General features: G+C 48.8%; 10 protein-coding genes across 10 annotated transcripts; 6 read left to right on the forward strand and 4 right to left on the reverse strand.

Moving 5' to 3' along the window:
- The first annotated feature begins 67 nt into the window (after window positions 1-67).
- Window positions 68-2,706, forward strand: ASPWEDRAFT_580763 (transcription factor domain-containing protein). Its single transcript, XM_040838360.1, has 2 exons — window positions 68-795; window positions 845-2,706. Exons 1-2 carry the CDS (start codon window positions 226-228, stop codon window positions 2,552-2,554), a joined length of 2,280 nt encoding a protein of 759 aa, XP_040688065.1. The 5' UTR covers window positions 68-225; the 3' UTR covers window positions 2,555-2,706.
- Window positions 2,707-2,803: 97 nt separating this feature from the next.
- ASPWEDRAFT_52627 (nicotinate phosphoribosyltransferase) lies at window positions 2,804-4,496 on the reverse strand (the record flags this gene model as incomplete). The annotated part of the gene is made up of 5 exons (XM_040837772.1): window positions 2,804-3,024; window positions 3,077-3,512; window positions 3,566-4,185; window positions 4,246-4,329; window positions 4,385-4,496. 5 exons carry the CDS (start codon window positions 4,494-4,496, stop codon window positions 2,804-2,806), a joined length of 1,473 nt encoding a protein of 490 aa, XP_040688066.1.
- Window positions 4,497-5,020: 524 nt separating this feature from the next.
- Window positions 5,021-5,325, reverse strand: ASPWEDRAFT_42387 (uncharacterized protein; the record flags this gene model as incomplete). The annotated part of the gene is made up of 1 exon (XM_040835765.1): window positions 5,021-5,325. Exon 1 carries the CDS (start codon window positions 5,218-5,220, stop codon window positions 5,023-5,025), a length of 198 nt encoding a protein of 65 aa, XP_040688067.1. The 5' UTR covers window positions 5,221-5,325.
- On the forward strand, window positions 5,286-6,910 carry ASPWEDRAFT_42388 (putative PHD finger domain protein). The gene has a single exon (XM_040835766.1). The coding sequence runs from the start codon at window positions 5,437-5,439 to the stop codon at window positions 6,697-6,699; it is 1,263 nt and encodes a 420-aa protein (XP_040688068.1). The 5' UTR covers window positions 5,286-5,436; the 3' UTR covers window positions 6,700-6,910.
- Window positions 6,911-6,950: 40 nt separating this feature from the next.
- On the reverse strand, window positions 6,951-8,399 carry ASPWEDRAFT_42390 (RPC34 RNA polymerase subunit family protein). Its single transcript, XM_040835767.1, has 2 exons — window positions 8,072-8,399; window positions 6,951-8,002 (listed from the first exon to the last, which is right to left on the reverse strand). Exons 1-2 carry the CDS (start codon window positions 8,317-8,319, stop codon window positions 7,186-7,188), a joined length of 1,065 nt encoding a protein of 354 aa, XP_040688069.1. The 5' UTR covers window positions 8,320-8,399; the 3' UTR covers window positions 6,951-7,185.
- Window positions 8,400-8,973: 574 nt separating this feature from the next.
- On the forward strand, window positions 8,974-10,940 carry sti1 (Hsp90 cochaperone STI1). The gene is made up of 3 exons (XM_040838361.1): window positions 8,974-9,871; window positions 9,927-10,518; window positions 10,576-10,940. The coding sequence occupies exons 1-3, from the start codon at window positions 9,390-9,392 to the stop codon at window positions 10,726-10,728; spliced, it is 1,227 nt and encodes a 408-aa protein (XP_040688070.1). The 5' UTR covers window positions 8,974-9,389; the 3' UTR covers window positions 10,729-10,940.
- Window positions 10,941-11,293: 353 nt separating this feature from the next.
- ASPWEDRAFT_42392 (uncharacterized protein) lies at window positions 11,294-12,050 on the reverse strand. The gene is made up of 2 exons (XM_040835768.1): window positions 11,590-12,050; window positions 11,294-11,526 (listed from the first exon to the last, which is right to left on the reverse strand). The coding sequence occupies exons 1-2, from the start codon at window positions 11,858-11,860 to the stop codon at window positions 11,519-11,521; spliced, it is 279 nt and encodes a 92-aa protein (XP_040688071.1). The 5' UTR covers window positions 11,861-12,050; the 3' UTR covers window positions 11,294-11,518.
- A 2,335-nt stretch (window positions 12,051-14,385) lies between these two features.
- ASPWEDRAFT_173811 (putative membrane bound C2 domain protein (vp115)) lies at window positions 14,386-19,308 on the forward strand (the record flags this gene model as incomplete). Its single annotated transcript, XM_040831135.1, has 7 exons — window positions 14,386-14,586; window positions 14,661-14,720; window positions 14,781-15,030; window positions 15,100-17,532; window positions 17,585-17,725; window positions 17,779-17,921; window positions 17,971-19,308. The coding sequence occupies 7 exons, from the start codon at window positions 14,386-14,388 to the stop codon at window positions 19,306-19,308; spliced, it is 4,566 nt and encodes a 1,521-aa protein (XP_040688072.1).
- A 2,315-nt stretch (window positions 19,309-21,623) lies between these two features.
- ugp1 (UTP glucose-1-phosphate uridylyltransferase) lies at window positions 21,624-23,601 on the forward strand (the record flags this gene model as incomplete). The annotated part of the gene is made up of 2 exons (XM_040828360.1): window positions 21,624-21,722; window positions 22,138-23,601. The coding sequence occupies 2 exons, from the start codon at window positions 21,624-21,626 to the stop codon at window positions 23,599-23,601; spliced, it is 1,563 nt and encodes a 520-aa protein (XP_040688073.1).
- A 721-nt stretch (window positions 23,602-24,322) lies between these two features.
- ASPWEDRAFT_581508 (uncharacterized protein) lies at window positions 24,323-27,262 on the forward strand. The gene is made up of 6 exons (XM_040838363.1): window positions 24,323-24,685; window positions 24,780-25,379; window positions 25,451-25,602; window positions 25,655-25,831; window positions 25,885-26,229; window positions 26,303-27,262. Exons 1-6 carry the CDS (start codon window positions 24,533-24,535, stop codon window positions 26,976-26,978), a joined length of 2,103 nt encoding a protein of 700 aa, XP_040688074.1. The 5' UTR covers window positions 24,323-24,532; the 3' UTR covers window positions 26,979-27,262.
- The last annotated feature ends 44 nt before the right edge of the window (window positions 27,263-27,306 follow it).

Below are 27,306 nucleotides of genomic sequence, written 5' to 3' on the forward strand. Positions count from 1 at the left end.
AAACCCTGTTCTTTTTGTAGCCACCTCTGCCCGCGGGGAAGCCCGCAAAACCCCCCACACACGTCCCGAACACCGCCTTCTTTAGTGCCGGGGCAAGCGTTATCAAATCATCGAGAACATCTGTATAAGTGTTATGAACCTGGGGTCATCCACCTTTGATGCGTATCCACAATTTGTCCCAGCTGCAATAGCGGCTCATTGAATCGTCTTTGCTGTCTTTACAAGATGATGGCTAGCAAACGCAAGCTGCAGGATTCGGAGGATGATTCTCTACACAAAAGATCCCACAGCTTGGGGTACGACGCCCAGGCACCTTGGCTGCAGGACTGCCGGACATCCCGGGGCTGGCGGACATTGGGGAATCCAGCAGTGCAGCCTTCGATGCCACTGTCGAATCTTGTATCCGCTGTACAAGACCTGATTGATCCCGATTTCGATCCTCTTATCGCCATTTTGGATGACGAACCGCGCTTCCTAAAGCCCCTTCCGTCTCGGATAGCACCAGAAGATCTCGAGTTCCTACGGTTCCGAGGAGCCCTGTCGCTTCCAGAAAGTGGGCTGCGAAATGAATTGTTGCGATGCTATATTCAATGGGTGCATAGCTTTATGCCGGTGCTGAACCTGCAGGATTTCCTACGGTGCATTGCGGAGAATGACCCCGAGGGCAATGTCAGTATCTTGCTCTTCCAGGCTGTCATGTTTGTGGCAACGGCCTTTGTTGATCTCAAGCACCTTCAAGATGCCGGCTATCCAACGAGGAAAAGCGCGCGGAGTGCATTCTATACGCGGTTAAGAGTACGTATATATTCCAAAGTCGTATGATCGTAGCTAACCTCATCATTAGCTTCTCTATTCGCTTGATTGCGAGGAAGATCGAATCGTGATCCTACAAACCCTTCTTCTGATGACATACTGGTCAGACCACATGAACAATCCGCAAAGAGATATCTGGGATTGGATTGGAGTGTGCAACACACAGGCCCATTCAATTGGGTTGAACAGAGACCCTACCACGTCCGATTTGGATCCCAGGATTAAGCGTTTAAGGATACGTCTATGGTGGAGTCTCTATTCTCGGGACCGCTTGATAGCCATGGGGTTGAGACGTCCCACCCAGATCAACGAGGGAACAAGCAGCGTCCCAATGCTGAAGATCGATGACTTTGATCTCGAACCCTTCCATCCATCAGTGATTAGCTTATTTCGCTGCCGTCAGCTGGAGGATATTTCCCATCAGAAACGATTAGCGACTATGTTCATCGAAAAGGCTAAACTTTGCCAATGTATTGGTCGAGTTCTTTTCGCACAATATACCCCCTCTCAATGCCAATTCGGCACAACCACCCGAACGACCATCACTCTGGTTCCGAGGCAGGCTTCTGAATCAGAGCTAGCTCGGTGTAGTCAGAAGCTGGACTCTTGGCTCGGTGGGCTTCCCAGGGATGCACAGTTCATTCCTGCATCGCGAAACAACTTCAAAGATGGAGAGGATGTCCTGCTTCTACACGGAGCTATGTTGAGAATGCTATACCATGCTACCATCAGCGCACTGCATCGTCCATGGGCACTTGGTTTCAACAAAGATCAATCAAAGCCACGATTGGAGTGGGCAAATACTGCACGGGCGAAGATGCATGATGCTGCTACAGGAATCACACATATCATCCAAGGATTGAACCAGCTAAATCTTACCAGATTTCTACCCCAATCTGGCGTCACTGTCATATTACCCGCCGCCGTGGCACATTTGGCAAACACCAATTCGGACAATCCTGCTGTCCGCGAGACAAGCATTCATAACTTCCATAGGTGCATCCAAGTTCTTCACGGACTGACGGATATATACCCTGCCGCAGACATGGAGGTGGCCAATATCGAGGCTGCTGTCAAGGTTCAATCAGACAGCGTCGGCACCTTTCTCAAAATCATGCAATATAATCCCATTGCCATGAACCAGGATGTCCCAACTTCCAATTCATCACCACGAAAACAAAGCGAGTCAAGCTCGCACACCATTCAACCATTAAAAGACACATCAGATCAACGACGACAATCGAATAAACCCGAAGATATCAGCATTCACCCCCAAAACCGAACAGGATCCATATCCTACCAAACCCCTATTGAATCCCATCCCCGCCAACAGAGCGCAGCAACACACGACGGATCACAAAAAATAGAACGCGAACGAAGACCTTCTAATAACGATTTTGACGACCAATTCAACCTCCAATCACCACCCGCAACTAACGGAAGTCCTTTCCTCGCCTCGGATCTCGTTAACCTTGACGTCGACCCCTTTCCCGACTTCTCCCCTCCCGAGCCACATGTTGCCTCCGGATGTCCCGAGTTAGATATAGACTGGACAGATGAGCTTCTTCGAGGTACGGAGTTGAATTCTGACTACCAGCATGATTCGGGAGTTGCGGAGCACAGGGATATATTTTCGTTTCCGTCAAGACAGGAAGGTGACCCAATAGGTCGGGTTAATGGGGATATTACAGGCGACTTGGATAGGGATTTGGGATTGCATGATAGCGATGATATTTTTTGATTTATGGGTCATTATATATTATTTGCTTCTTAAAAAATGAACATAATATTAAATTAGCTTATGGCTAAGTGTATGACGTTGACTCCATAATCGAAGGTACTAATATGAGCAGCGTAATTGAAACGACCATCTAATCGTATCTCTAGTCTATTCAAAAGAGGGTATCGTAGTAGGCATAATGTATATCAACAACAAGGTGTTACAGATACTCCATCAATGCGCATCCAAGGCCAGGTCTTGCGCCCTCATTTAGTCCTTCTTAGCCCATCGGTTGCTTTCGTCGCCTTCTTCCCATTGCTGCTCGATGTATCCTAGCTGCTTCTTGACGTGCTGGACGGTCTCCTTGTCTCCCGTGTTTTTGCCCATGTTATCACTGAGCTTAACAGCGGGGTTTCCGTTGGCCGTAGAGATCTTGATGACAATGTTAAGCGGCTTAGACTTTTCGCCGGTGGATTTGTGTACGAAATCATCTGGTAAAGCGTTAATCCAAGAACGGAGTAGAAGGGGGGAATTGGCTCTTACTGGTGAAGAAGGTGCCGACACCAAATACAGGCTTGAACCCAGCCTCTTCTGCGAGAACCTTGTACTCAAGGCAGTGCTGAATGTTTAACGAGTCCGAAAAGACAATGGTCTTCTGATCCGTAATTCCCTCTCTATCGTAGAAATCGCGCACCATTTTCACAAAGTACGTCGGATCACCAGAATCCTGGCGGATACCGCTATAGACCTGTGCGTAAGTCTTGGATTCATGCTGAGTGCTACCCTCATCAAGAGGAGCGGAGATCGGAGGCTTTGTTTCCGCTTCGCTTTCAGGAATTGTCTGGCTTGTTGTGGACGGTCCGGAGGGTGTGGTGCTGACTGCTCCTACTCCTGCAGTGGTGTGCTTGGGTATTTGTTTGCGAAAAGCATCTAGGAAAGCTGGTGTACCAAAAGTGTCGGTCAATGCGATTCCAAGGACCTATATTCGAGTCAGTTTCCGTCCTTCATAGGCCATTGCTGCTTGGGACATACTCCTTCACCGAAGCAACCCATCCAATAACGTAGAGCCAGTTCGTTTGCGTTCTCGTAATCGCCAGTGATGGCAGCAATTGTCATGTACCACTCGTGGGCGACAGTTCCAACCGGGTCTACCCCATATTTCATTGCAAAGTGAACATTGCTAGTACCGGTGAAGACACCTTTTAGTCCATCCTTTTTACCTGCCTCTGCTGCTCTCATAAGGCCTGTCATAACTAAGTCATGAGTGTGGTAGTCTCGGCGACGTCTTGAGCCAAACTCGGAAAAGATGCAGCCATTCTCAAGCAGCGCGTAACCTTTTCGGAATGCCTTATCCTCTTGACTAGTGTAATCCCAATCCGTGTCACTGAACATGAAGTACGCTTGGCTAGTCAAGGCCAAAAGAGGAATCTCATAGATGATAGTTTCAACCCAGAGACCCTTGATGACGTACTCAACATCACCCTCGTCGTCGTCACTGCCAGTATCCTGCACCGGTGTAAATTTAATATCAATCTGTTCGGAAGGCCTGGGCTTCAAGGTTGTCAAGAATTCAAAGTACGCTTCGTTAAAGTATGGGCATCGCTGCTTGAGAAAGTCGATCTCTTCGGGAGTCACTCGGATATTCGAAAGTCCTGATTGTACGAATATTATGAGTAACCATTTCTTCAAAAGGCTTATCCAGTATAACATACTATCCATCTGTCTCAAAAGCCACTTGTATGCTTCTCTTCGCAGTTTCATTTCTTTCGTGCGATTCGTGAAGCCGTAAGTCACATCTATAAGAATAGCATGTTAGATACAAAGTTATCATTCAATAAATTCTTGACTCACAAACATCGGGAAAGTACTTGAGGATTGCACATTGCATCGTCAATTTGTATAAATCGGTATCCAGAAGGGAGAAGATACCCTCCGGGAGGGGAGGTGACACTTCCTGGCCCATTCTGCAGGTATTCTGGTGCAGATCCTTTCAAAGAACTATCAATTGCGAACTGAATATGTATAGCGCAGAGTTTTGAGAAAGTCCAGAACGATAGTGACACCAAGGTTGCAAGTTCAGCTGAAGAAAACTCCGTCGCCGAGCGCAGTCACCTAATAGCGCGGGGAACCTCTTCAACCGATGGAGGGGAAGCAGACAAAGCGATCTGGTTTGCACTGTTTGCACCAGTCATGCGATATGGAGTTCGTCATTCTTGAGCTTTGCGCAACGTCATCAAACATATTGAAGAATAGACTTAGTGTACATTGATCTCTATGAGTAATTGAATAGTATATTTGCTTATGATTTCGAGAGAGATCGACAAAGGGTCTGAATTATTGTGCAGCAGGATAGTTAGATGATCAAAACAAAAAGTTCGAAGATCTTTCTAGATCAAATCTGGATATCCGCCCCACTTGGAGTTTATGCGAGCAATGTGAATAGAGTATATACATTGGAAAACACCTGTGTTACAATTCTTCTATTCCTATTACTTCGATGAATTTTTCAATGAAGAAATATCAAACACTTGGTTGCTGTCTGACTCCCGAATTCGGCTGCTCCTGTGGCTGTGCGTGTGGCACGGAATATGTGGGGTCTGTGGCTGATAGGCACGTGATTTTAGATATTGTCGCTCCGCATCGTGTCGCTTCCTCCATTTATTATCACCATCACCATTGTCGCCCATCGCAATTTCCAGCTTATTCTATCGAAAATATCCTGAAATATCGCTCTAACCTACACTGGGCACGTTTCCGACCGGGAAAAAAAAAAAAAAAAAAAAAAAGACAACTGCCTCCGCGGCCACAGCGACCAACTCGCGACCCCTTCGTTATTGGTGGTGTATAATCGACTGTTGCACGACTGAAAGTTACAACAAATTTTCGAGACGATAGCGAGGGACATGGCTCACGGTGCTGAGGACTGCGCATCTGTGTTGGAGCAGTTTGTTCACGATGTGGCAAATCTTCCAGCAGAGATCAATCACCTGATGGAAGAGATTCAGGCCAAGGATAAAACCATCCAGGACTGTCGCACAACCATCAACTCCCGGGATAGCAGTTTACAAAAGTTCATCAAGCTTAACGGTAGCTTGGCGCCGAATCCAAAAGAGGAACAATACGGAAAGGCAATTTTACAAAATCTAGATAAGAGTCAGCAACTGCAGGATGAGAAGATTCAACTGAGTGATAAGGCCTGTGTTTTACTTGATCGACAAATCAAGAAGTTAGATATCAAAATCCGCGATTTGCAAAACGACGGTGTTCTTTCTAATGACCCTCCTCTTCCCTCTCTATTCAACAACAAAGACCAATATCGAGATCCTCCGAAAATATTCTTTCCTGATTCCGCCCCGTCCGATTCCACATCCTATTCTCCTCTAAACCCTACATCTGGAAATGCAAATCTTATACTTGGAGCCACACAAAGACTCAATCAGTCTATCCCTCGCTCGGGAAGTGTAGCTGCTTTGGCTTCGCAGAGTGGCGCACGCAGCTCCGCCCCGGCAACTCCTGCCTCCGCCACTGCGCACTTCCAGCAGCGACAACGTGAATCATCAGCCGGTGCGGTTGAAAGCAAGCGTCGGCGTCTCAATGCATCCCTGGGGACTCTTCCAGCAGCATCGTCAAATCTCAGGCAGTCATCATTGGGCCCTGGCACACCCAAAGCCGGCACGCCAGGCTCCAGTCGCGCAGGCAGCGCTGGACCACGCACCGCGGCCATAACCAAAAAGGCTATTACTAAGAAGGTTGCACCTCACCAGCAGATCAAGAAGATCAAGGCATCGGCAAGCAATGGTAAAATATCTAAGCGATCATCCAGCTCAAGCGGTCGCATCAAACTCGGCTCTATGTCGAAAAAGTCCCCGTCAGCTGGTGGGGATGAAGATGAAGATGATTCCATGCTCAGCAGTGCTGACATGTCTGATTCAGAAAATGCAAGTGAACGGCGTGGAGATGATGACATGGACGATGATGACGAGGATGAAGGCAACGAAGATACTAAAGTATATTGTACTTGTCGCAGCGTTAGCCATGGGGACATGGTTGCATGCGACAACGATAATTGCCCCTATGAATGGTTTCATTGGAAGTGTGTAGGCTTAACAAGAGAACCAGTGGGAACATGGTATTGCGATGAATGCCGGAGAACATTGGGGAAGTAGTTATCGATATATTTACCGCTATAGCATAATAGTTCATTGTGCGCGATCGTTGTTCTGTACATATACCCAATTTGTTTTAATCAAGCTTCTCGTTTTGGCCGGTTTGAATACTACGGCAACTGACCTTATACTGTCGTTTCTCTTATATAGCTTAGGTAGGCAACTGTGTACACTTTCCCGCTGCTAATATTATTCCATGTTGCATCGAGCATATATTACAACAAAGCAAATAGATAAACCCTAAGAGTTGGTGAATCTCCTTGAAATGTTTTATATATTTGCCCCTAATTTCTTCCATATCCCTTTTTAAGACTTCGTTAATCGAACATTTTTTAAAACAAAAGACCTCGACGATAGTCAATGCCAATATAAAACGCCATCGCTATGCAAAGAGAGATGATTCGGCGCGAAGGTGGTTAGAATCTCAGTTGCGCCCACACGCGCAGGAATCGAACGAGCATCTAGCTTGATTTACAATGCGCTGGATTAGAATCCAAGGGCCTTCTCCAACCAAGGATCGAAATACTCGCAGCTTTCAGGGCTAACAGCGCCGCCAGGAGCGCAGAGCTTGAAAACGGGGCACTGGCCACAGGGAGCCTCGGTCATGCCATTCTTGACCAGTTTCCTCGCTTCTTCTGCATCGTCGGCACCCTCTGGCTTTCGGGCCTGTCGTGCTTTGACGGCTTCGGGGTTTTTGACGGATTTGTAGAATTCTCCGTTATTCAATGCGATCAACTTGTTATCGTAACAAAGCATCTCGAGGAGCTGTATGATACTCTCTTCGCCCAGTCTGACGGGCGTAATACCACTCTCGTTGACAGCGGCCGTGATCATCGCGACGGTGGGATATCCTTGGTAACCAGAAGGGAACGGCAGGTATTCCTTTTCAGCTGGCTGCTCCTGTTTCACTGACATGCTTCCGCTGGTGGTTTTCATGCGCTTGGTTCGATGTCCGTCTGCGGATGGGACTTCGTACCAACTCTTTCGGCTCACGGTGTATTCGATATAACCAGCGACAGTGTTGATGAAGTTTGCGTCGAGAACTCCATCTGTGAACCAAGCTCCACCTGTAACATCCTCGCTTGGGGCCAGGCCAGCCAGCATGTACATTTTCCGACTTGGAAACTTGACATTGTGAACGCTTTTAATGTAATTCTTGCCTTCTAGCGACTTGAGACAGCGATCAAGAATTGATTTGTGTAAATTCGTGCGAGTGAGAATTGCCCGGACCCAAATTCCGGAGCGACCAGTTGAATGAATGACGTTGTACACCAAGCTCTCATCGGCACTGAGGTTCTGGAATCTATTGAAAGAGGTATACGTGAGCATGCGAAATGATCCCCAAAGCAACAGAGAATCTAAAGCCACTCACTTCTCAGCATCTTCGCGAGATATAAGCTTCCATGCAAGTCGGTCATTTTTGCCTTGAAGAAGACGGAACAATTTCTGATCAACGAGCGATTGGGTGCATTGCAACAGAAGCGCAAGATCATTCTTGGGAACAATACCCAGGCCCAACAGATCTTGCTGGTAGAAAAGATGATCGGGAGAGAAATTGCCTAGACATGCTTCGTAGATTTTGGAGGCGAGCCCAGCAACTGAGGGCCCCGCGGAGGCCATATTCGAGACGATGAGATCAAGTCGTCAGAGGAAAGCAGTCACCGAAAAGGCTTATGAAATATCATATTCAAGGTCCATGCCAATCCAATCCAAGTCTGCGACGATGCGGCAGGAAATGTTCCTGGAAGTCTGAATGGAACAGGAAACAGAAAGAAAAATTCCTCTGACTGTTAAAGGCGGAGATGTTTTTCGGCGGTCGATTACTCTGCGGGCAGAGGGGGAATCTGGCCCAGAAGGGTTTAGCGCGAGAAAGCTCGAATTTCTGCCTGAGGATAGGGCAATTTATGCCTCAGGCATTCAATTTTCTCCCGGAAATTTCGAGAAGCTCCAGCCGGAAGAGCTCATAATCGCGGGCGCAGCTCTCATTCCCGTCATCGTTTTCTCCAACTGCCGTTGACTTCAACGAGACCCTTTTGATTCTCACAGATAAAAGTTGTTGGAAAGTTTTGCAGCATGGCTGACGCTTTGAAGGCAGAGGGCAACAAGGCCTTTTCTGCCAAAGATTACCCTACTGCTATGTATGCTTAGTACCCCGCCTTTTGCCGGCGATAGGAAATTGTCTACGAAGAGTTGTCTACTAACACGTTCGCAGTGAGAAGTTCTCCCAGGCTATTGGACTCGATTCCAGCAACCACATCCTCTACTCCAACCGTTCGGCCGTCTACGCTGCCCAGGGCAATTACCAGGGAGCTCTCGACGATGCTAACAAGGCCACCGAGATCAAGCCGGATTGGTCTAAGGGCTGGGGCCGTAAGGGAGCCGCTTACCGTGGTCTAGGAGACCTTTGTGAGTGATAGGATGGTTGACCATTGATACGACAATCGGTTACTGACTGAAGACCAGTGGCTGCACACGATGCCTACGAAGAGGCCCTCAAGCTGGATGCCGGTAACGAGCAGGCCAAGACTGGTCTGAGCAATGTGAAGAGAGCTATTAACGCTGAAGCCCAGGCTGATGGCGTTACTGGTGACCCTACAGGAGGTCTCGGTGGAATTTTCAATGACCCCCAGCTTTACCAGAAGTTGGCCAACAACCCCAAGACCTCGCCGCTCCTCGCAGACCACGAGTTCATGGAAAAGCTCAAGCGTATTCAACAGAACCCCAACAGCGTTGGAGAGGAGATCAAGGACCCCCGTTTCCTGCAGGTTATGAGTGTGCTTCTGGGAATTGATATGAACTTCGGCGCCCCCGAGGGCTCCGCCGATGAGCCTATGCCCGACGCACGCCCTCCCCCTCAACCCAAGAAGGCGCCTGAGCCCCAGCCCCAGCCCGAGCCCGAGCCTGAAGATGAGGAGACGATTGCCAAGAAGAAGGCCCAAGAAGCTGGTGATGCGGAGAAGAAGGTTGGCAATGAGTTCTACAAGAAGAAGCAATTCGATGAAGCCGTTGAACACTACGAGAAGGCGTGGGAGTTGAACAAGGACGTCACCTACTTGAACAACATTGGTGCCGCCAAGTTTGAGAAGGGTGACCTGCAGGGCGCCATTGAGGTCTGCCAGAAGGCCGTTGAGGAGGGCCGTGAGGTCAGGGCAGACTTTAAGATCATTGCCAAGTAAGGCTATCAACCCTGCATGGCTTTATTAGTGTCGCTAACAATTTCGATAAAGGGCCTTTGCAAGAATTGGTACCGCACACGAGAAGATGGGTGATCTCAAGCAGGCCATCGAGTTTTACCACAAATCGCTCACTGAGCACCGAACCCCTGATGCTCTCACTAAGCTCCGAAATGCGGAGAAGACTCTGGCCAAGGCCGAGAAGGAATCCTACATCAACCCTGAAGAGGCAGAGAAGGCTCGCGAGCTTGGTCAGAAGAAGTTCCAGGAGGGCGACTGGCCTGGTGCTGTCGAAGCATTTACTGAGATGACCAAGCGGGCTCCTCAAGATCCCCGAGGATTCTCTAACCGTGCCGCTGCTCTTGTCAAGCTCCTGGCATTCCCCGGTGCTGTCCAGGATTGCGACGAGGCAATTAGCCGCGACCCCAAGTTCATCCGCGCTTACATGCGTAAGTCGCAGACTTTGGTGGCGATGAAGGAGTACAACCGAGCTCTGGATGTTTGCACAGAGGCCGCTGAGCATGATGACGGCAAGCATGCACGTGAGATTGAGCAGCAACAGCAGAAGTGCTTGGAAGCACAGTTCAGTGCTCGTGCTGGCGAGACTGAGCAGCAGACTGCGGAGAGAATCCAAAACGACCCTGAGGTAAGGAGATACCGCCCTACTTTATAGACTAGGACAGCACTGACATCACATCCACAGATCATGTCCATCCTGCAGGATCCTGTCATGCAGACCATTCTCCAGCAGGCCAAGAGCGACCCTGGCGCCCTGCAAGAGCACATGCAAAACGTCCAGGTCCGGACGAAGATCCAGAAGCTGATGGCTGCTGGTGTCATTCGCATGGGACGGTAAATGTAGATGATTCGAGTCCCGTCGAAAGAGGATATGAATGCGACGAATTTGAAGATGATACTAATCAAGTTTCACAAAAATGGCTATTAAAGGTGGTTCAACGGATGTTGGGTGCCTTTTATGGGAGTGACGATGCATGTTCTTTGTGTTTCACTAGCTATTTACGATGATTTCCCAATACGATTGTTTTCTCTAGTTCAACTAGCTGCAACAAGTAGGTACTACCCAACAACCTGGACGGTATTTGAATAGTACATTTGTCAATCAAGATACCCTGAGAGTTGTCCGAGAGCACGTGAAGCAGGGCACGTGAATAGAGTACATGCGCATGCATAAAAAGCAGAATGTCACATTCCTAGCAGGGATGATCCCAGAGGACGATGGTCTAGATGAGAAGATCTAGCAGTCCATTCCTGGAAGGGCAGGAGTCGTAGAATGAAAACTATCGTCAAGGCCTTGTCTTACTCTACGAGCAGAGATTTCTGACATCTTTCTGAGCAATCAGTCGGGTTTATCGCTCAGCTCCGAGTTTTCGCCCTAACATCGGCATTAATTAGGAGCATTACGAGTACCTCAGCCATCGACCCCCACAAAGAGCAAGAAGTCTTTGTTAGTGTGGCGAATCCATGATTCTTTCTTTCTTTTTATTCTTTTTCTTTTTCCCTTGTGCGACTGCGTTTGACCCGCAGATCTTGAGGCTAAAGTGATCAATAAGGCGTAGTGCAGGATTGACCCATTTGCTGATCTCATTGGCGAGCGACGATCGGAAAAATCACCAGATATTCATATGCTATGATTGTAGGATCCTTCAATGACTCGGTCACTCGAGAGTTGATATCTAACTATGTGAAATTCAAATAGCCCATCTCAAAATATAGCCCACGAGGACCCAATAATGGAAACATAAAGACGATGCCAATAAGTCACGGTGGCTGGGATACCAATCCCTCCGGCGATCTACGCGCAAACTACCTCTACTAGCCTGTGATGCAATAAGGTTGAGAAAAGCTGCGATAGTCCGACCAAAACTCTCTTCCTGGCAGTTCCTTTCCCGTTTCTTCTTGTGGCTGGAAAACTCTTCGCTTGATCGCATCCATCCGCAATCGGCAATCCATGGCTGTGTTAATTTCATCTCCACTCAGAACCACGGTATGACGGTGTGAATCGATCTACAGTAGCCCGAGGCTGGGAGTGGGATTGCGGTTTAGTTACTGTAATTAGTGCATCAATTGACACTCTAGTAGTCTAGTTATCTATCTTAGATGAAAGACGTGGCTTGTGTAACCATTGTGATATCGAAACTCAATTGTGCTGGTGATTCCCGACATCACGGGCTCGGGTGGTGATCGGCCGTGGCCATTGCTATCATCGCGTAAGTGATCAAGAGATACCGTTGTCTATCTTTAAACAATGGGATATTCGCGGTATCGAGTTCACTGGTAAATAAAATATATGCTCATGTGGGTGGATATTTATAGACCTACGGCGACTGTAACCCAAGCTTTGTAAATATGCAGCATCAGTCATTGCTACACCACATATTGTGTACAACGCAGCAACGAAGAGAATTAACTTTTGTCGCGAAATTTAGAGAAATGCGCTATGACCTTTGCTGTCTGTCTCTGACTATCGTATCACTGCCGAGCAGTCACACCGAGTCAAGGACTTGATGGCTCGAAGAGACATGGTTATATATACCTTGGCTGCTCTACCAGTATCTATGACTGCCTTGCAGCTCTGTTCTATTCTTCACCCAGATAATCCAATATGAATATGTTTCTATAACCGTTTGATATGACTTCATACAGAGTCCGCAAAGACCCATTATAATATTCCCGATCTTAAAAGTTAAAGCAGTCGATACTTTGATAGATCAAATGTGGGCAAGTCAATTGCACTTCTCCAGCTGTCGAATATATGTCGTCATGCCACACACTACCCATCAGTCGATCCCCAGATCCCCACCAAGTCAGCGAGTTACAAATGTCTGGATTGGATAGGATAAATTATTGCTAGAGAACGAACAAGGAAAATAAACAAAAAGGTGATGAATACATGATGGAATGCCGAGAGATCAGCGAGGACAAATCACCCGGTGGTCTGCATGCCACGTGTAAATGTTTCGGCTGCATAGACAAGGGTACCTCTGCTCGTCCGACTGACTAGAAATGGAGTGCAGACTGGAATTGAGATGCCTAGATATCCTGAGACTCGGACAGATGATCGCTTTCAGAACTACAGGATGCCGTCCCATGGAAATGAAGCGACGAAGCACAAGAAAGCAATATTCAGGGACTCTGCTTGGCGGCGTTAAGGAGTACATATTACCTGTCATATTGATTATTTTTAATTGCTTTTGCTTTTTATATGATGACCCCTTAACATAGGGGATTGAATATAATAATAATACTTATTATTATTACTGTCATGAATGAGAATAAAATAGTGAATCTGATAGTATTATTCTCCCAGGGGAAAACAGAACCCCCTGTAATTAACGTAAAGTTACCGTAATTTCGGGTAAGATGTGGCTCAGTAAACTAGCCTAGCTGGGCCTGTGGCGGTGCCTCTGCCAATAGATCGGGCGCCGGTGTCCACTAAGCCATTAGCCACCGACTAACCCAATGCGCCGATCCGATTTGCAGTGGCATTTGGGGAGCTGAAAGGAGCAGCAGTAAGTAATGTGGTCTGGACAGTTCTCATGGTTCAGCAGCCAAGGGATTGGGATAGTTATAATAATAATATAGCATCCACGGAGTACTCTGTATAGACAAGATACTGAATCTCAACCACCTAACGTGGCCTCTCGGATTTTCGGTTCCCAGATCTACAGAGTACGTCACAGCTGAACCTGTTCCCCCCGATCCCACCACTAAGGGAACCGACCAAACTAAACCACGACGGAGTCCCCGTATGAACCTAGCAACTGCTGGTCATTTTTCTTTATCCTCTCCTTCATCCTCGATTATTCACCCCCCCCCTCTCTTGTCTTTCTTCTGCTTCAATTACTCCTTCACCAGGGACCAGACCACGGAATTCTCCTGCAGTGGCTTCTAGCTTCAGCTCCAGCCACCCTCGTCCTCGACGCAGCGGCTTTGGCGCCTATACGATTCTGGAACTCGGCGGCCCTGCGACTTGTCACCACCATCAACCATCAGCCCACGATCTCTCCATTTCTCTCCCTCTCCAACCTTTCCGAAATCTCTCTTATTTGGTTTCGTTTCAAGGTAACAACCATTCACTCTTCTCCCTAGAATCAATTCCCTCTCTTGCCCTATCTGTCCTGATCCATCCCACCAATCGATCGCCCTTGGCTCCAATCAGATTCCTTGCTTGAGCTGCTGTGGGTAGTGTGCTTTAGCCCGCACCCCCGCTGCGGAGGCCGAACAAGAAGGCAGCCGTCTGCCTCTGGTTCCAAGCGCCCACGACGAATCTTCTTTCTTTCTTTTTCTCCAATTTTTCTCCTTCTCAATCCCCTACTCTTCCTGTCACTTTTTTTTTCTACTTCTTCATTTGTGAAATATTTTCTCTGTCGCAAAACGAATTGGGAATTGATCTGACGTGAATTTCTTAGAGCCACATTGGTGGGAGACTCGTAGTACTAGGTGACCTTTCACCCGGGGCTCGTTCCTTTATTTCGCACACCCAAAAGACGCGATGGCGGAAGACGCCCAAGGCGAATTGAAACAGCAGGGCGCGATTGAGACTGCCCACCAGGCAGCTCAAGACCCCCAGGTTGACGTCCAGCCCGAAGCGGTCGAGAAAGCCCTGCTTGACGAGACCAAGAAAGCGGGCGTGCCTGCGTTCCAATTCGACCCCAATGCGCCCCCAGAAGAAAAAGCTGCAGCTGCGCAATCAGTAGGTCGCTCTGCGCTCACATGGTGCCTATATTAGAAACCAAAAATACTAACCGAGGTTGTTTTCCCCCATAGCGTCTGCCAGCTGGTTTGCCTGACACGAAACCAAAAGGCACCGCTGTCATTACGGATGCTGTAAGTTTCCTCTAATTTATATGACTAGTTCTGGTGTAGCAAGTTCTAACTGGATCCCAGGATGATGGCCCCGACCAATACGACCTACCTCCCCCAAGATCGGCGACGGACCTTCTCAAGAACGGGGGTGCAGCGACTCCGGAAAAGCAAGAAGAGGGCAAAGAAGCAGATGATGCGCGATGGGCGCCCGACAGGACAGGCTGGGCTCCGCAATTCGAGCACCAGAGAACCAAAGAAGAAGACGAAGAAGGCACACTATTGGACCACCAAACTGTTTTAGAGGGCAAATTGGACGACAAGTTCTTCGGAGGTGAGTCGGCTCATACAAGCAATCGATTTTGCAATTTTCTGTGGGAGGCTGACTTGGATTTTCTCCTAGATTGGTATCACAATGCCGGTATCATCGTCTTTGCCTGTCTAGGGTCCTGGCTCATCGCTGTCTTGGGCGGAGGCCTTGCTTGGATCTTCATCGTCATGGCAGCTTGCAGCACGTACTATCGGACCTCGATTCGCCGCGTTCGTCGGAACTTCCGTGATGACATCCACCGTGAAATGGCCAAGCAACGCCTGGAGGATGATACCGAAAGTTTGGAATGGATTAACAGTTTCCTCGTCAAGTTTTGGCCCATCTATGCACCTGTTATGTGTGACACGATTATCAACTCCGTTGATCAGGTCCTGAGTACTTCCACTCCAGCGATGCTTGACAGCTTGCGATTGAAGACTTTCATCCTGGGATCTAAGCCGCCTCGATTGGAACATGTCAAGACTTACCCCAAGACCGAAGTAGACACCGTTATCATGGATTGGAAATTCAGCTTCACACCCAACGACAAAATGGATTTGACTGCGCGGCAACTGAAGAACAAGATCAACCCCAAGGTTGTCCTCGAAGTCAGATTGGGTAAGGGTGTTGTCAGTAAGGGTCTCGATGTGATTGTCGAGGACATGGCCTGCAGTGGTTTGATGAGAGTCAAGGTTAAGCTTCAAATTCCCTTCCCTCATATTGAGCGGGTCGATGTTTGTTTCCTGGGTCCTCCTGAAATTGACTACGTCTGCAAACCCCTCGGTGGTGACACTTTGGGTTTCGATATCAACTTCATTCCAGGTCTTGAGAGTTTCATCAAGGACCAGATTCACAACAACCTGAGTCCCATGATGTATGCCCCCAACGTTTTCCCGATTGAAATCGCTAAGATGTTGGCTGGAAACCCTGTGGACCAGGCTATCGGTGTTGTTGCCATTACGCTTCATGGTGCTCATCAGCTGAAGAATCCTGATGCATTTGCTGGAACCCCCGATCCGTATGCAGTCGTTTCCCTGAACCGCCGAGGCGAGCTGGGTCGTACCAAGACCGTTCATGACACCGACAGTCCGAGATGGGGCGAAACCATCTATGTGATCATTACTTCTTTCACTGATTCCCTCACAATTCAACCCTTTGACTGGAACGAATTCCGAAAGGACAAGGACCTCGGAACTGCCACTTTCCCCTTGGACAGGCTCGAAGAAGAGCCGGAGCATGAAGGTCTTTACCTTGAAGTCAAGGCCAGTGGTAGATCTCGTGGTGCTATCCATGCCGATGTCCGCTTCTTCCCCGTTCTTGGAGGTAGGGAGCTGGAGAATGGCGAGACCGAGCCTCCACCGGAGATGAACACCGGTATCGCCCGACTGACCGTCGAGCAGGCAAAGGACCTTGATGGAACTAAGAGTCTTGTTGGCCAACTTAACCCCTATGGTGTCCTCCTCTTGAATGGAAAAGAAATCCACATCACCAAGAAGCTGAAGCGCACGAACAACCCCATTTTCCAGGATGCTTCCAAGGAATTCTTGGTCACTGACCGGAAGACCGCTCGTCTTGGTCTTGTTATCAAGGATGACCGTGAACTCTTGACCGATCCCATCCTGGGTACCTACCAGATCAAGCTGAATGACATGCTGAAGTTAATGGAGAAGGGTCAGGAATGGTTCCATCTCCATGGTGCCAAGACCGGACGGGCCAAATTGACTCTGCAATGGAAGCCAGTCGCTGTGGGAGGTATCTCCGGCACTGCTGGCTACGTGGACCCCATTGGTGTCATGCGTTTCCACTTCAAAAAGGCGACTGACCTCCGGAATCTCGAAAAGATGGGCAAGTCTGATCCGTACACCAGAGTTTTGCTTTCGGGTATCATGAAGGGCCGTACTGTCACTTTCAGGAACAACCTCAACCCTGACTGGGACGAGGTGGTGTATGTGCCCATCCACAGTGCTCGCGAGAAGCTCACCTTGGAAGTCATGGATGAGGAGTCCGTGGGCAGCGACCGATCCCTGGGCTCAGTCGATCTCTCTGCCGCCGACTACGTCCACGAAAACGAAGATGGAACATTTGAGGCCGACGACGAAAAGCAGCCCATCGCTAGTGGTCTTCGCCATGGTAAGGGACAAGTTAAGGGTACTCTTCATTACACAGCCGCGTTCTACCCAGCCCTCCCTACCGTCAACCCTGAAGAAGAAGCCGAAGAAGAAAGTGCCGAAGAAGAGTCGAATGGCCAGCCCGGTGACCTCACGAGAACGAGCACCGACATGTCAAGGAAGAGCGTCGACTCCAAGCGCAAGAGCTACCATGCTAAGAATCTCAGCACTGATACGAAGGCTTCTAAACCAGCAAATGGCGTCACTAACGGAGAGGAGTCTCAGACTAACGGCCGCTCCAGCATTGACACCACTACATCCCGGCCGGCTACTAACAAGGACTCCGAAACTCAGTCCGTCAGGTCAATCAAGACAATTCCCAAGACTTATATCGGCTTGGATGACCTTGCAAAATACGGTATGTCCCTTTGCAGATTTTCGACATTGATGAGAGCTAACCCTGTAAACAGAGTCTGGATTCCTTGCATTCCAGTTCCACGAGGTTCAGCTCGCTCGTGCGAATGTACAGCTCGAGGTTTTGATGGATGATTACATGTTCCCCGCCTACCACTCGCCCAAGATTCGCTCCAAGAACCAGAAGCTCGGAGATGGTATGTCTCTTTATCCAGAGGAAAAGAAAATAAGAAGCCTAACAGATGTGTAGTTGGCGAGGCTTTCGTCCGCGAGCTTGAGTTTTCGAAGATTACGCTGCGCCTTGTCGACAAGAACGACCACAAGGATGACAGTGATGAGCACACCATTGCGAAGTTGTCTGGTGACACATTGTCTACATTGCAACGCATTTTGGTAATTACCCTTAACAATAGACAGAGCGAACATCACTGACATCTTTCAGTACACCCCCACCGAGCTTGTGCTTCGATCCAGTGAAGGCGAAATGAGCAAGGTCACCGTCAGTGCCAGATACATCCCGGTCCACATGAAGCTCGACCCCACCGAAAGTATCAACAACATGGGTACTTTGTTGGTGCATGTTCTGGATGCTGCTGACCTTCCCTCTGCCGACCGCAATGGGTTCAGTGACCCGTACTGCAAGTTCCGACTGGAGGACAAGGAAGTTTTCAAAACCAAGGTTCAGAAGAAAACACTTCACCCAGCCTGGAATGAATACTTCGAGACCCCTGTCAAGTCTCGAATTGGCGCTGATTTCCGGGTGGATGTGTATGACTGGGACTTTGGCGAGAAGGCGGACTACTTGGGTGGTACTCCTGTTGACATTGAGTCGCTGGAGCCCTTCCAGAATCATGAAGTGTCTCTGCCTCTTGATGGAAAGTCAGGAGCTGTCCACTTGAAACTTCTCTTCAAGCCGACCTACGTCATTCGCTCCCGACAAGGATCATCCACCTTCTCCGGCACGTTTGCGACGCCCGGAAAGATTGTCGGCGCTCCCGTCAAGGGAGTTGGATTCGTTGGTGGCAACGTCATCAAGGGTGCATCTTTCTTGGGACGCGGTATTCGATCGCGGTTCACCAAGGGAGATGATGCATCAAGCACCTATGAAGCAGAGGAAGCCGATGAAGGTGAGGCTGCCGATACTTTTCCGCCGCCTGCTTCAATCTTGGTTGATGGAGAGACACCTCCCAGCGCAACTCCCAACAAACAATTGGAGCACAGCCGTACCCGGAGTGTTGTCTCGCACTTTGGCGATAGACTTGGTATCGGGGGCTCCGGCAAGGGAGACTCCGGCACAGCAACGATTAGTATCGTTTCTGCCAACGGGTACCCTACTTCGACTCATTTGCGAGTGTTGATCAAAGCTGTTGGACCCAAGGGCGCCAAGGAAGTGCACAAGTCCAAGGCCATCAAGAACAACAGTGGTTCTGTGCAGTGGGATGCGTCTCACGAGACCTGTCGCGTGCACAACACAACCGCCGATGCTCAGTACCAGATCCAAGTGGTGAACCACGCCATCTTTGGCTCCGACGACGTTCTCGGAGAGACTTTGTTCTTTGTGGACGACCAAGGGTCTGTGTCTGGACAGGATAAGCCGGTCCAGATTGGGCCTGGTACAGTGAACATCCGCAGCAGCTTCTCATCGCCAGAGACAGGGTCTCTTCGGCCTGTGACCTCGCACTCGAACGCTGGAGATGCAAACTCGGAGGTGCTCGACAGCCCCGACTCCAAGAGGGGACGACGAAGCTTCCTGGGCAAGCGAAATGTCAGTGGAGCATAAATATGAATGATATACAGGTATAATTATAGTCATGATGGTGGGAGACTGGATTATGAAAACGAGTCGGGTTATGCCTTTTCTTTTTTCTCTCTTGTTTTGTTTGTTTGTGCTTTGATTTGTGATGTGAGATATCCTTGAATGGGGTTTATTGTCTGCTTAGCGTAGCGTCTCAATTGAAATGATGTTAATACTTGATTGATGTGTAATTATTACCTGGCGATGGAGATACTCGGACAGCCCTATTATTATTAATAACCGTGGACCGAACTAGAAAGGGTTATTGTTTTACGTCGGGTATAGCAAGCGGCTATTATTAGGCATGACATCTCATATTCAAGAAGAGACTATTTACTGAGGCGAACAGTATATATAGCAGAGGCGAGTGAGCAGTGTCTTACAATAGTCGTAACTAGTCTATTCGATGACCGAAGCAATTCTGGGACAGATCTGAAACATAATGAATCATGGCTGTTGGGCGTTAATTTAATCTGAATCTGGACCGTCCAGAATCCCATACCGGTCATCCTTAGTAGAAATCCTCCGTAGGAATCAGGCTAGTGTGTAGGCATTATTCCAAGATACCTACCTAACTAGTTGGATATGGTGTTGTGCATGTTTTAGCATGTCCAAGCACAGAGCACACCTTATCAAGGCAAATTGCTTGGACGCTTCTGGTTACTGGTGAAGGTGTTCGGGTGGTTACGGGTCAGGCAAGACCATGATGGAGAACCAGAACCAGATGGATTCAGGTTCCCGTATATTCCAAACAAAATTAGAATGTACAGTATCTAGCATAGCCAGCTGTCCAGGCATGCCAGGTTATCGGCAAATGAAAAAAATGAAAAAGATCGTCGAGACAATCAGGGATTGTTGCTAACTGTGTGTGCCCAATGGACCATGGGTTGCTGATGGAGTCCTCTACTGCTAACAGCTGATGGGCAAGGGCCATATAAAATTGCGGATCGGGACGATCAAGATTTATAATTTATAATGGATGCCAGGCGGAGGAATGTACTCCATGACGGTGTAGCTGTCACTGTGTCTGTAATATCTGGTTACTGGTTAGACGGGTGAGTTGAGAATCAGTCAGTGTGCTTAGCTTGTACAATATAGTTACTCTTGATCCAGCTATATTATGTCTTGTGCTACGGTGAGAGACACAGTCTAGAAGAAATTGACGGGGCAGCCAACGTGGGTCGATGGGGCACGTAATTACCAAAAAAGTCAAAGACGGGCAAGAGAGAAAAAAAAAAAAGGGGGTCCGTACGTTCAGTCGAAGACAGTCTGGAACTCGACAGTCGGACACGTTGGATTGCAGAGGAAATATACTATTAGCAAGAGAGGAATTTTTGGAAATCAGATTCTGAATGTCAGGTGGATTGGACTGGTGCATTAGTCCATCTGCAGGTTGGGAGAGGAGGGGATGGAGGGGTCCTCGTGGTGGTCTGATAGAGAGCACTGAACAGGGAAAAGAAGAATAGGAGAAGATGCTAAGAATAATAATATTACTCGTAGTAGAGATGGAGAGCTTTCCAATAGTTGTTGGATGGTTTATACTTAATATAAATCGTCGTTGTTTGTCTGGAATCTATCAAGAATGCTGTACCTGGTATTGTATGTAATACTCTCTACCACTCTACAGTCTACCTAATACCTACACTCTATAGTTAGTCTATCCAGAATTATTAATTATCTGGCTCTAGTTGAATCATATCATTATTATTAGATCTCACAATCACTAGTTTTATATCCTGTAGAACTCGTCGGTGTACTGTGCACCTACTATCAAGGTGCTACTGTAGACAGGGGAGCTCCGTATGTAACAAACGTCCCCCCACTCCTCCCTTTCCCTTCCATTATTTCCCCCCCTCAAAATAATCATAATAAAATAACAATCATCATCCATTCCTCTTCTTCTTTCCTCTCTTCTCCCTCTTCTCCTCTTCAGCTTCATCCTTCTCTTCCCCCAATCTGCCCTAGTCCAGCTTCAGGTACGTACCCCCTCCCCGCTCGTCCCTCCCTGTCGCACCAATGCAAATGACGGCAGCTTGTCGACATCCCTCCTTCCGAAGGGATCGACGCTGTCCGGCGTGGCGACTTGGACAGAACCCCTCCTGGTCCCTTTTCATCGCCTCATAAAACAAGCTTCGTGTCCTCTTTTTTCGTCCTGTCTTTCTCTTCCCCAGTCTCTTCTCGTCTTTACTCAATCTGCTGGTCCACTAACTTGGTCCTGGTGACAGTCAGCGGACTCTATCCTCGAATTACTTCCTCCCTTCTGTCCTCTCCCCTCCAGTTCAGGAGATATACCTATCACAATGGCCTCCGCTTTGCCTTCCCACCTCAAAGCTCCTGCCAGCGAGACCGCCAATGCTGGCTCGTTCGGTAAGCACCATGGCAAGTCTCAGTCTCACATGGTAAGTCCGCAATCACCCAGCGCGGTCCCCGTGCTCTCTCCTTCCCCCTCCCGTCGGTCGCAAATACTACAGCAAGTCAAATGGGATCATGGCGTGTCAGTTCCGCTGTTGCCTGGTTTGTCGCGGTGTTCAAGTCACTACAAGATGGTGCTTTCCATTTGGGTGGATTCAAGTCGCAATTGCCTCGTGATGCTGAAGCTGCACTCGCTGTTGTCTATTTATCCCCTTCCCCAATGCCTCGAGGGTGCTCCCACATCCATCGAACCCGCAGTCTTTGGAGTGAATATTTGTGCATGCTTTAGTTCATTCTACAATTTTCACTCTTTCTTTTTGCTCATTTTTACCATTTGCATCGATCGCACTTCCAATGATTTCTCCCAGCTTACTGACACGGTCCCGTTTTGTGAAACAACAGGCTTTCGAGAATGCCTCCACCAGCGTTGCTGCTTCTCAGATGCGCAATGCTCTGAACGCCCTCTCCGAGACTGTCCCTGACCCCAATGAGAAGAAGCGTTTCGAGGCTGAGATGGACAACTTCTTCGCCCTCTTCCGCAGATTCCTCAACGACAAGGCCAAGGGTAACGAGGTCAACTGGGAACGTATCGCTCCCCCTCAGCCCTCGCAGGTTGTTGACTACGGTGACCTGGGTGCTGAGGCTAATGTTGAGTTCCTCAACAAGCTGGCTGTTGTCAAGCTCAACGGTGGTCTCGGTACCTCCATGGGTTGCGTTGGCCCCAAGTCCGTCATTGAAGTCCGCGAGGGCATGTCTTTCCTGGATCTTTCGGTCCGTCAGATCGAGCACTTGAACCGCACATTCAACGTCAACGTGCCCTTCGTTCTCATGAACTCTTTCAACACCGACCAGGACACCCAGTCTATCATCAAGAAGTACCAGGGCCACAACGTCGATATCATCACCTTCAACCAGTCTCGTTATCCCCGTATCATCAAGGACTCTCTCCTCCCCGCCCCCAAGAGCTTCAACGCCCCCCTCCAGGACTGGTACCCCCCCGGTCACGGTGACGTTTTCGAGTCCCTGTACAACTCTGGCACCCTCGACAAGCTCCTCGAGCGCGGTGTCGAAATCCTCTTCTTGTCCAACGCCGACAACTTGGGTGCCGTCGTGGATCTCCGCATTCTGCAGCACATGGTCGACTCCAAGGCCGAGTACATCATGGAGTTGACTGACAAGACCAAGGCTGACGTCAAGGGTGGTACCATCATTGACTACGAGGGCAAGGCCCGTCTTTTGGAAATCGCCCAGGTTCCCAAGGAGCACGTCAACGAGTTCAAGTCTATCAAGAAGTTCAAGTACTTCAACACCAACAACATCTGGATGAACCTCCGCGCTATCAAGCGTGTTGTCGAGGATAACGAGTTGCAGATGGAGATCATCGCCAACGAGAAGTCGATCCCCGCCGACAAGAAGGGCGAGGCCGACCAGGCTATCTACCAGCTCGAGACCGCCGTTGGTGCTGCCATCCGTCACTTCACCAACGGCCACGGTGTCAACGTCCCCCGTCGTCGTTTCTTGCCTGTCAAGACTTGCTCCGATCTCTTGCTGGTCAAGTCAGATCTCTACCGTCTTGAGCACGGTCAGATGAAGATGGACCCCAACCGCTTTGGTGGTGTTCCTGTCATCAAGCTCGGATCTGACTTCAAGAAGGTATCCGACTTCCAGAAGCGTATCCCCAGCATCCCCCGCATTGTCGACCTCGACCACCTCACCATTACCGGTGCTGTCAACCTGGGCCGCAATGTTACCCTCAAGGGAACAGTTATCATTGTTGCTACTGAGGGCAGCACGATCGACGTTCCTCCGGGCTCTGTGCTCGAGAACTGCGTCGTCCAGGGAAGCTTGAGAATCTTGGAGCACTAGATGTGCGGTTTGTTTTGTGTTTCTCCACCTTATTTTCCTTAATCATTTGTAATGTCTGTTTGTTATTTGAGCTCCCTTTTCATCCCCCCCCCTGCGTCGATATCGACAGGGGGAGCGCTTGATGTATGGGTTAATAGAAATCTGTCAAAGCGGAGTCAGCTGCTATGGATTTGGTCTTCTTGAGATATCTGTGTTGAATGTCTGGGAGGCGCATTCACGGCAATGGGATTCCTTAGGGTGTGCTACAAAACATTATTCAGTAATTGAGCACCTTATTTTTTAATTCTCTTCACTTTAATCGAACCCTGGAGCGATGCCCAGGCGATAAATGCGGGCGGGAATGTCTACATTTCTGTCCCGGTTAGTGCTAGAAGTAGATCGTTTAATATCAAGTGCTTCATTCTATATTTTACCCTGTTTATTTGTTTATCATACACAATCGTCATTGTCCAGTACCTGGATCACGTGGAGCCGCTGTTTGGCTCCGGGGATAGCTTCCGTTCACACCTAGTGAAGTCTCGAAAATGTTCTCTGCCTGAATCCTGCTGCAAAGATGGCCTCAGATGTCGAGGCTGTCTGGGCTCCGAAGTCACTTACTTTGTTCTTCATTTGAATTGGAAAATAAGGCCACAGGGCATTGCCTCGTGCCTGTCTATCAAGCGGTGGAGGGGCGGACCTGGTTTCCCCAAGGTAAAGCCTCCAACGTAGTCTGTACGTCATCCACAGGCAAAACATACAGAGGGCCTTTAGAGCCTCGAACATTCGCCATCATGTTTACCAGGCCTCTTTATCCGTATGGGTTGGTGGACGTACTGCTCTTTCATTATACGGCAGGATAATAAATTTGGCATCTGGACACAATCTTCTCATATAAACTCTACGGTCGATACTGTGGACAGGGGTCTTTTCCTGTCCCTATCCATGTCGCGACATGAATGATCCGACGCAATATCGCCAGATTGCGCCTGGGCCCTCCCCGACATCTGAAGGGAGTCCACCGAGAGAAAGACATCGAGGTCAGACGAGTCCGTGGAAGAAGAGGGTTTCTACGGCCTGTTTGGCGTGTAAAAAGTCCAAGCGCAAGGCAAGTTACTATCTAACTTTTTTAGGAGCGGTTTGGACCGTTTGCTCTGTAATGGAGAAGGGAGAGATGTCTTGACCTAACTAGGAGATGATAGTGCTCCGGTGTACCACCTTGTGATAACTGTCGCGCCTTTAACCGGGTGTGTATCTTTGATGAATCATTAGACCAACGGCGTCGGGTTGCAGCGAAGAGGACCGCTGATGAACTGAACTATCATCGGGACATGCTGAATGATCTGTTCAAGGTTATTCGCACGTCGGATGAATCGCAGGCTCTCAAGCTGCTGGACCTTATCCGTAAGAATGGCTCTGCAGAAGAGATCCGGGCGTACATCGACGAGACGTTGGCTGGCATCGAGGGCACGGATAGGGGTGATCAAGAGACGGTGAGCAAGCTGGAGGATATCCGGCGAACGATCAATGTGGAAGGAGCGGGCCCTTCGTTTCGTCGGAAAGTCATGGATATCAATTACCTCTGCGAGGAGGCGCCTTATAAAGTCCCCGCTAAGCCGTGGACGACGGTGACGGAAGATGATGACCTTGTGTCTCATCTTGTGTCTTTGTATTTCACTTGGGATTACCCGTTTCATGCTTTTCTTGATCGTGATGTCTTTTTGAAGCATATGGCAATTGGTAACCCTGACTCGGAGTTTTGCAGTCCGTTCCTGGTCAATGCTATTCTTGCAAATGCCTGTGTAAGTTCTGTTTGCTTTTGACGGGCTTCACCGTCATGGTGTGTGGTCATTCAATAACAGTTGCCTTGCAGCATTTCTCGGAGTTCTCAGAAGCATATGTCGTTCCAGGAGACATCGTGACAAAAGGTGCTGATTTCCTCGCCGAAGCCGAGCGTTTGAAAGACCAGGGCCATGCAAGACTTAGTCTGGCTTCGTTGCAAGGGATACTCCTTTTGTATGAAAGGTTTGTACTCCCCGGTGTTTATATTCACGTTACTGACCTGATGACTATCAAGGTACTCTATATCTGGAAATGACGACCTTGGCTATATTATGCTCCATCAAGCCATTCGTGCCGGCGAGTCTCTAGGATTGATTGGCCCTAAAAGAGTCCGATTGAGTCCAGAGGAGCTAACGGAAGATATGGAAACTTCCGTCAAGCGGACAGCTTGGGGTCTGTTCCATGTTGATACGTGAGTTAATCGCGATTATCTTTGTCTGCATGTCTAATCTTGCTGGGAAACAGCGTCGTCCATACTGGGTTTCTTAGGCCTACTCTGATCGACAAAGTCAATACAAGTCGGATGGATAGAAATTTATCGGACGAGAGCGCTCTTTGGGTTCCTTATCCATCCCATCGAGCTTCAAGGCCGTCCTACCTAAGTCAATACTTCGACGAGTCGTGTAATGTTTGTGAAATCGCAAGAGATATGTCTCACAGTCTTTTTACGGATGAAGAACGTCCGGCATCGCCTGCTCGCCAGCGCCAGGTCAAGGAGGATCTGTATGAACGACTTCGTCGGTGGCATGGTGCGTTACCGGATATCTTTGATCTGGGTCGCAAACCGCCACCGTACATAATTCTGTTGAGGTGTGTTTCTCCAGTTTGAATAAAAAGTCTGATGGGAAATATAGTTGCTGACGTGGGACCAACCATGGCACAGAATGCGATACCATACTTTGGTTATCAACTTGTTCACTTGCTACCCGGACGATGACGTTTCAAGCGCAGTATCTGAGGCTCCTAAGACACCTGAGAGCCAACCAGCACAGAGTCCTGTCACAAAATACAATGTATGGGAAATTACGCAGTCTGCTGCCCGTGGAATATCCGCTCTTGCCCGTCTACACAGACGGGAGTATGGCATGAGTCGAGCCCACCATTTTGCCATGTACGCCATCAACCTTGCATTGTTCACAATGCTCGAGCAGGAGTCATTCGATATTCTGGACTCGGATTTCTTATCGCTTGCCAGTGCTTTCTCGGTCATTGCCAGCCGGTCCACGCTGGGACGAAACTTGTTCCATATCTTTCGACAGTCTGTCCGGGCAAAATCTCAGAGTAAACGGATTCGGGAATCAAGCGCAGTCTCCGACGAGCTCAAAGAATTGTTTGACGAAGAGTCCACTGCCCCGGGGAGAACCCGTTGGGATGAATATGCGGAGGGTCTGCAGAAACTGAACCAGGATGAGCGTTACCATGGAATTGGAGCTGAAGGAGCGCACGGTCTGCAGGAGTATCCAGGGATGGGTTTATTCGACATGCTCGATCGGTATGAAAGCTTGAGCTTGGGGAAAGATGAAATCGTGCCAGAGAGACATAGGCATGATCCATGCTAATTCCGATTCGTCGATGATATTTCCCATTCGTGCTACCGCGTAATGTTCCTTTTTTGACCCGTTGTTTTTTTGACTTTATCCCAGCCGCTGGACAGTTATCACCCCGGTATCGTCGTGATATGAAATGATGATGGCGATTGATTGATAAAATTTGTAAATGGATAGGGATGGGCTGGAGAATTATGAATATACCATTTACTACGGTCGCATGATTCCAGACTACTTTGACGACGAAAGATGATCGATGCTGCTGTTCCGCGGAAGAAAGAACCTGGTTTGACGTCAAACGCGCGGAATATCCCCACCGCAGTGGCGAGCGCCTTGAAGC

Source organism: Aspergillus wentii (assembly GCF_001890725.1).
Source record: "Aspergillus wentii DTO 134E9 unplaced genomic scaffold ASPWEscaffold_5, whole genome shotgun sequence".
NCBI lineage: Eukaryota > Fungi > Ascomycota > Eurotiomycetes > Eurotiales > Aspergillaceae > Aspergillus > Aspergillus wentii.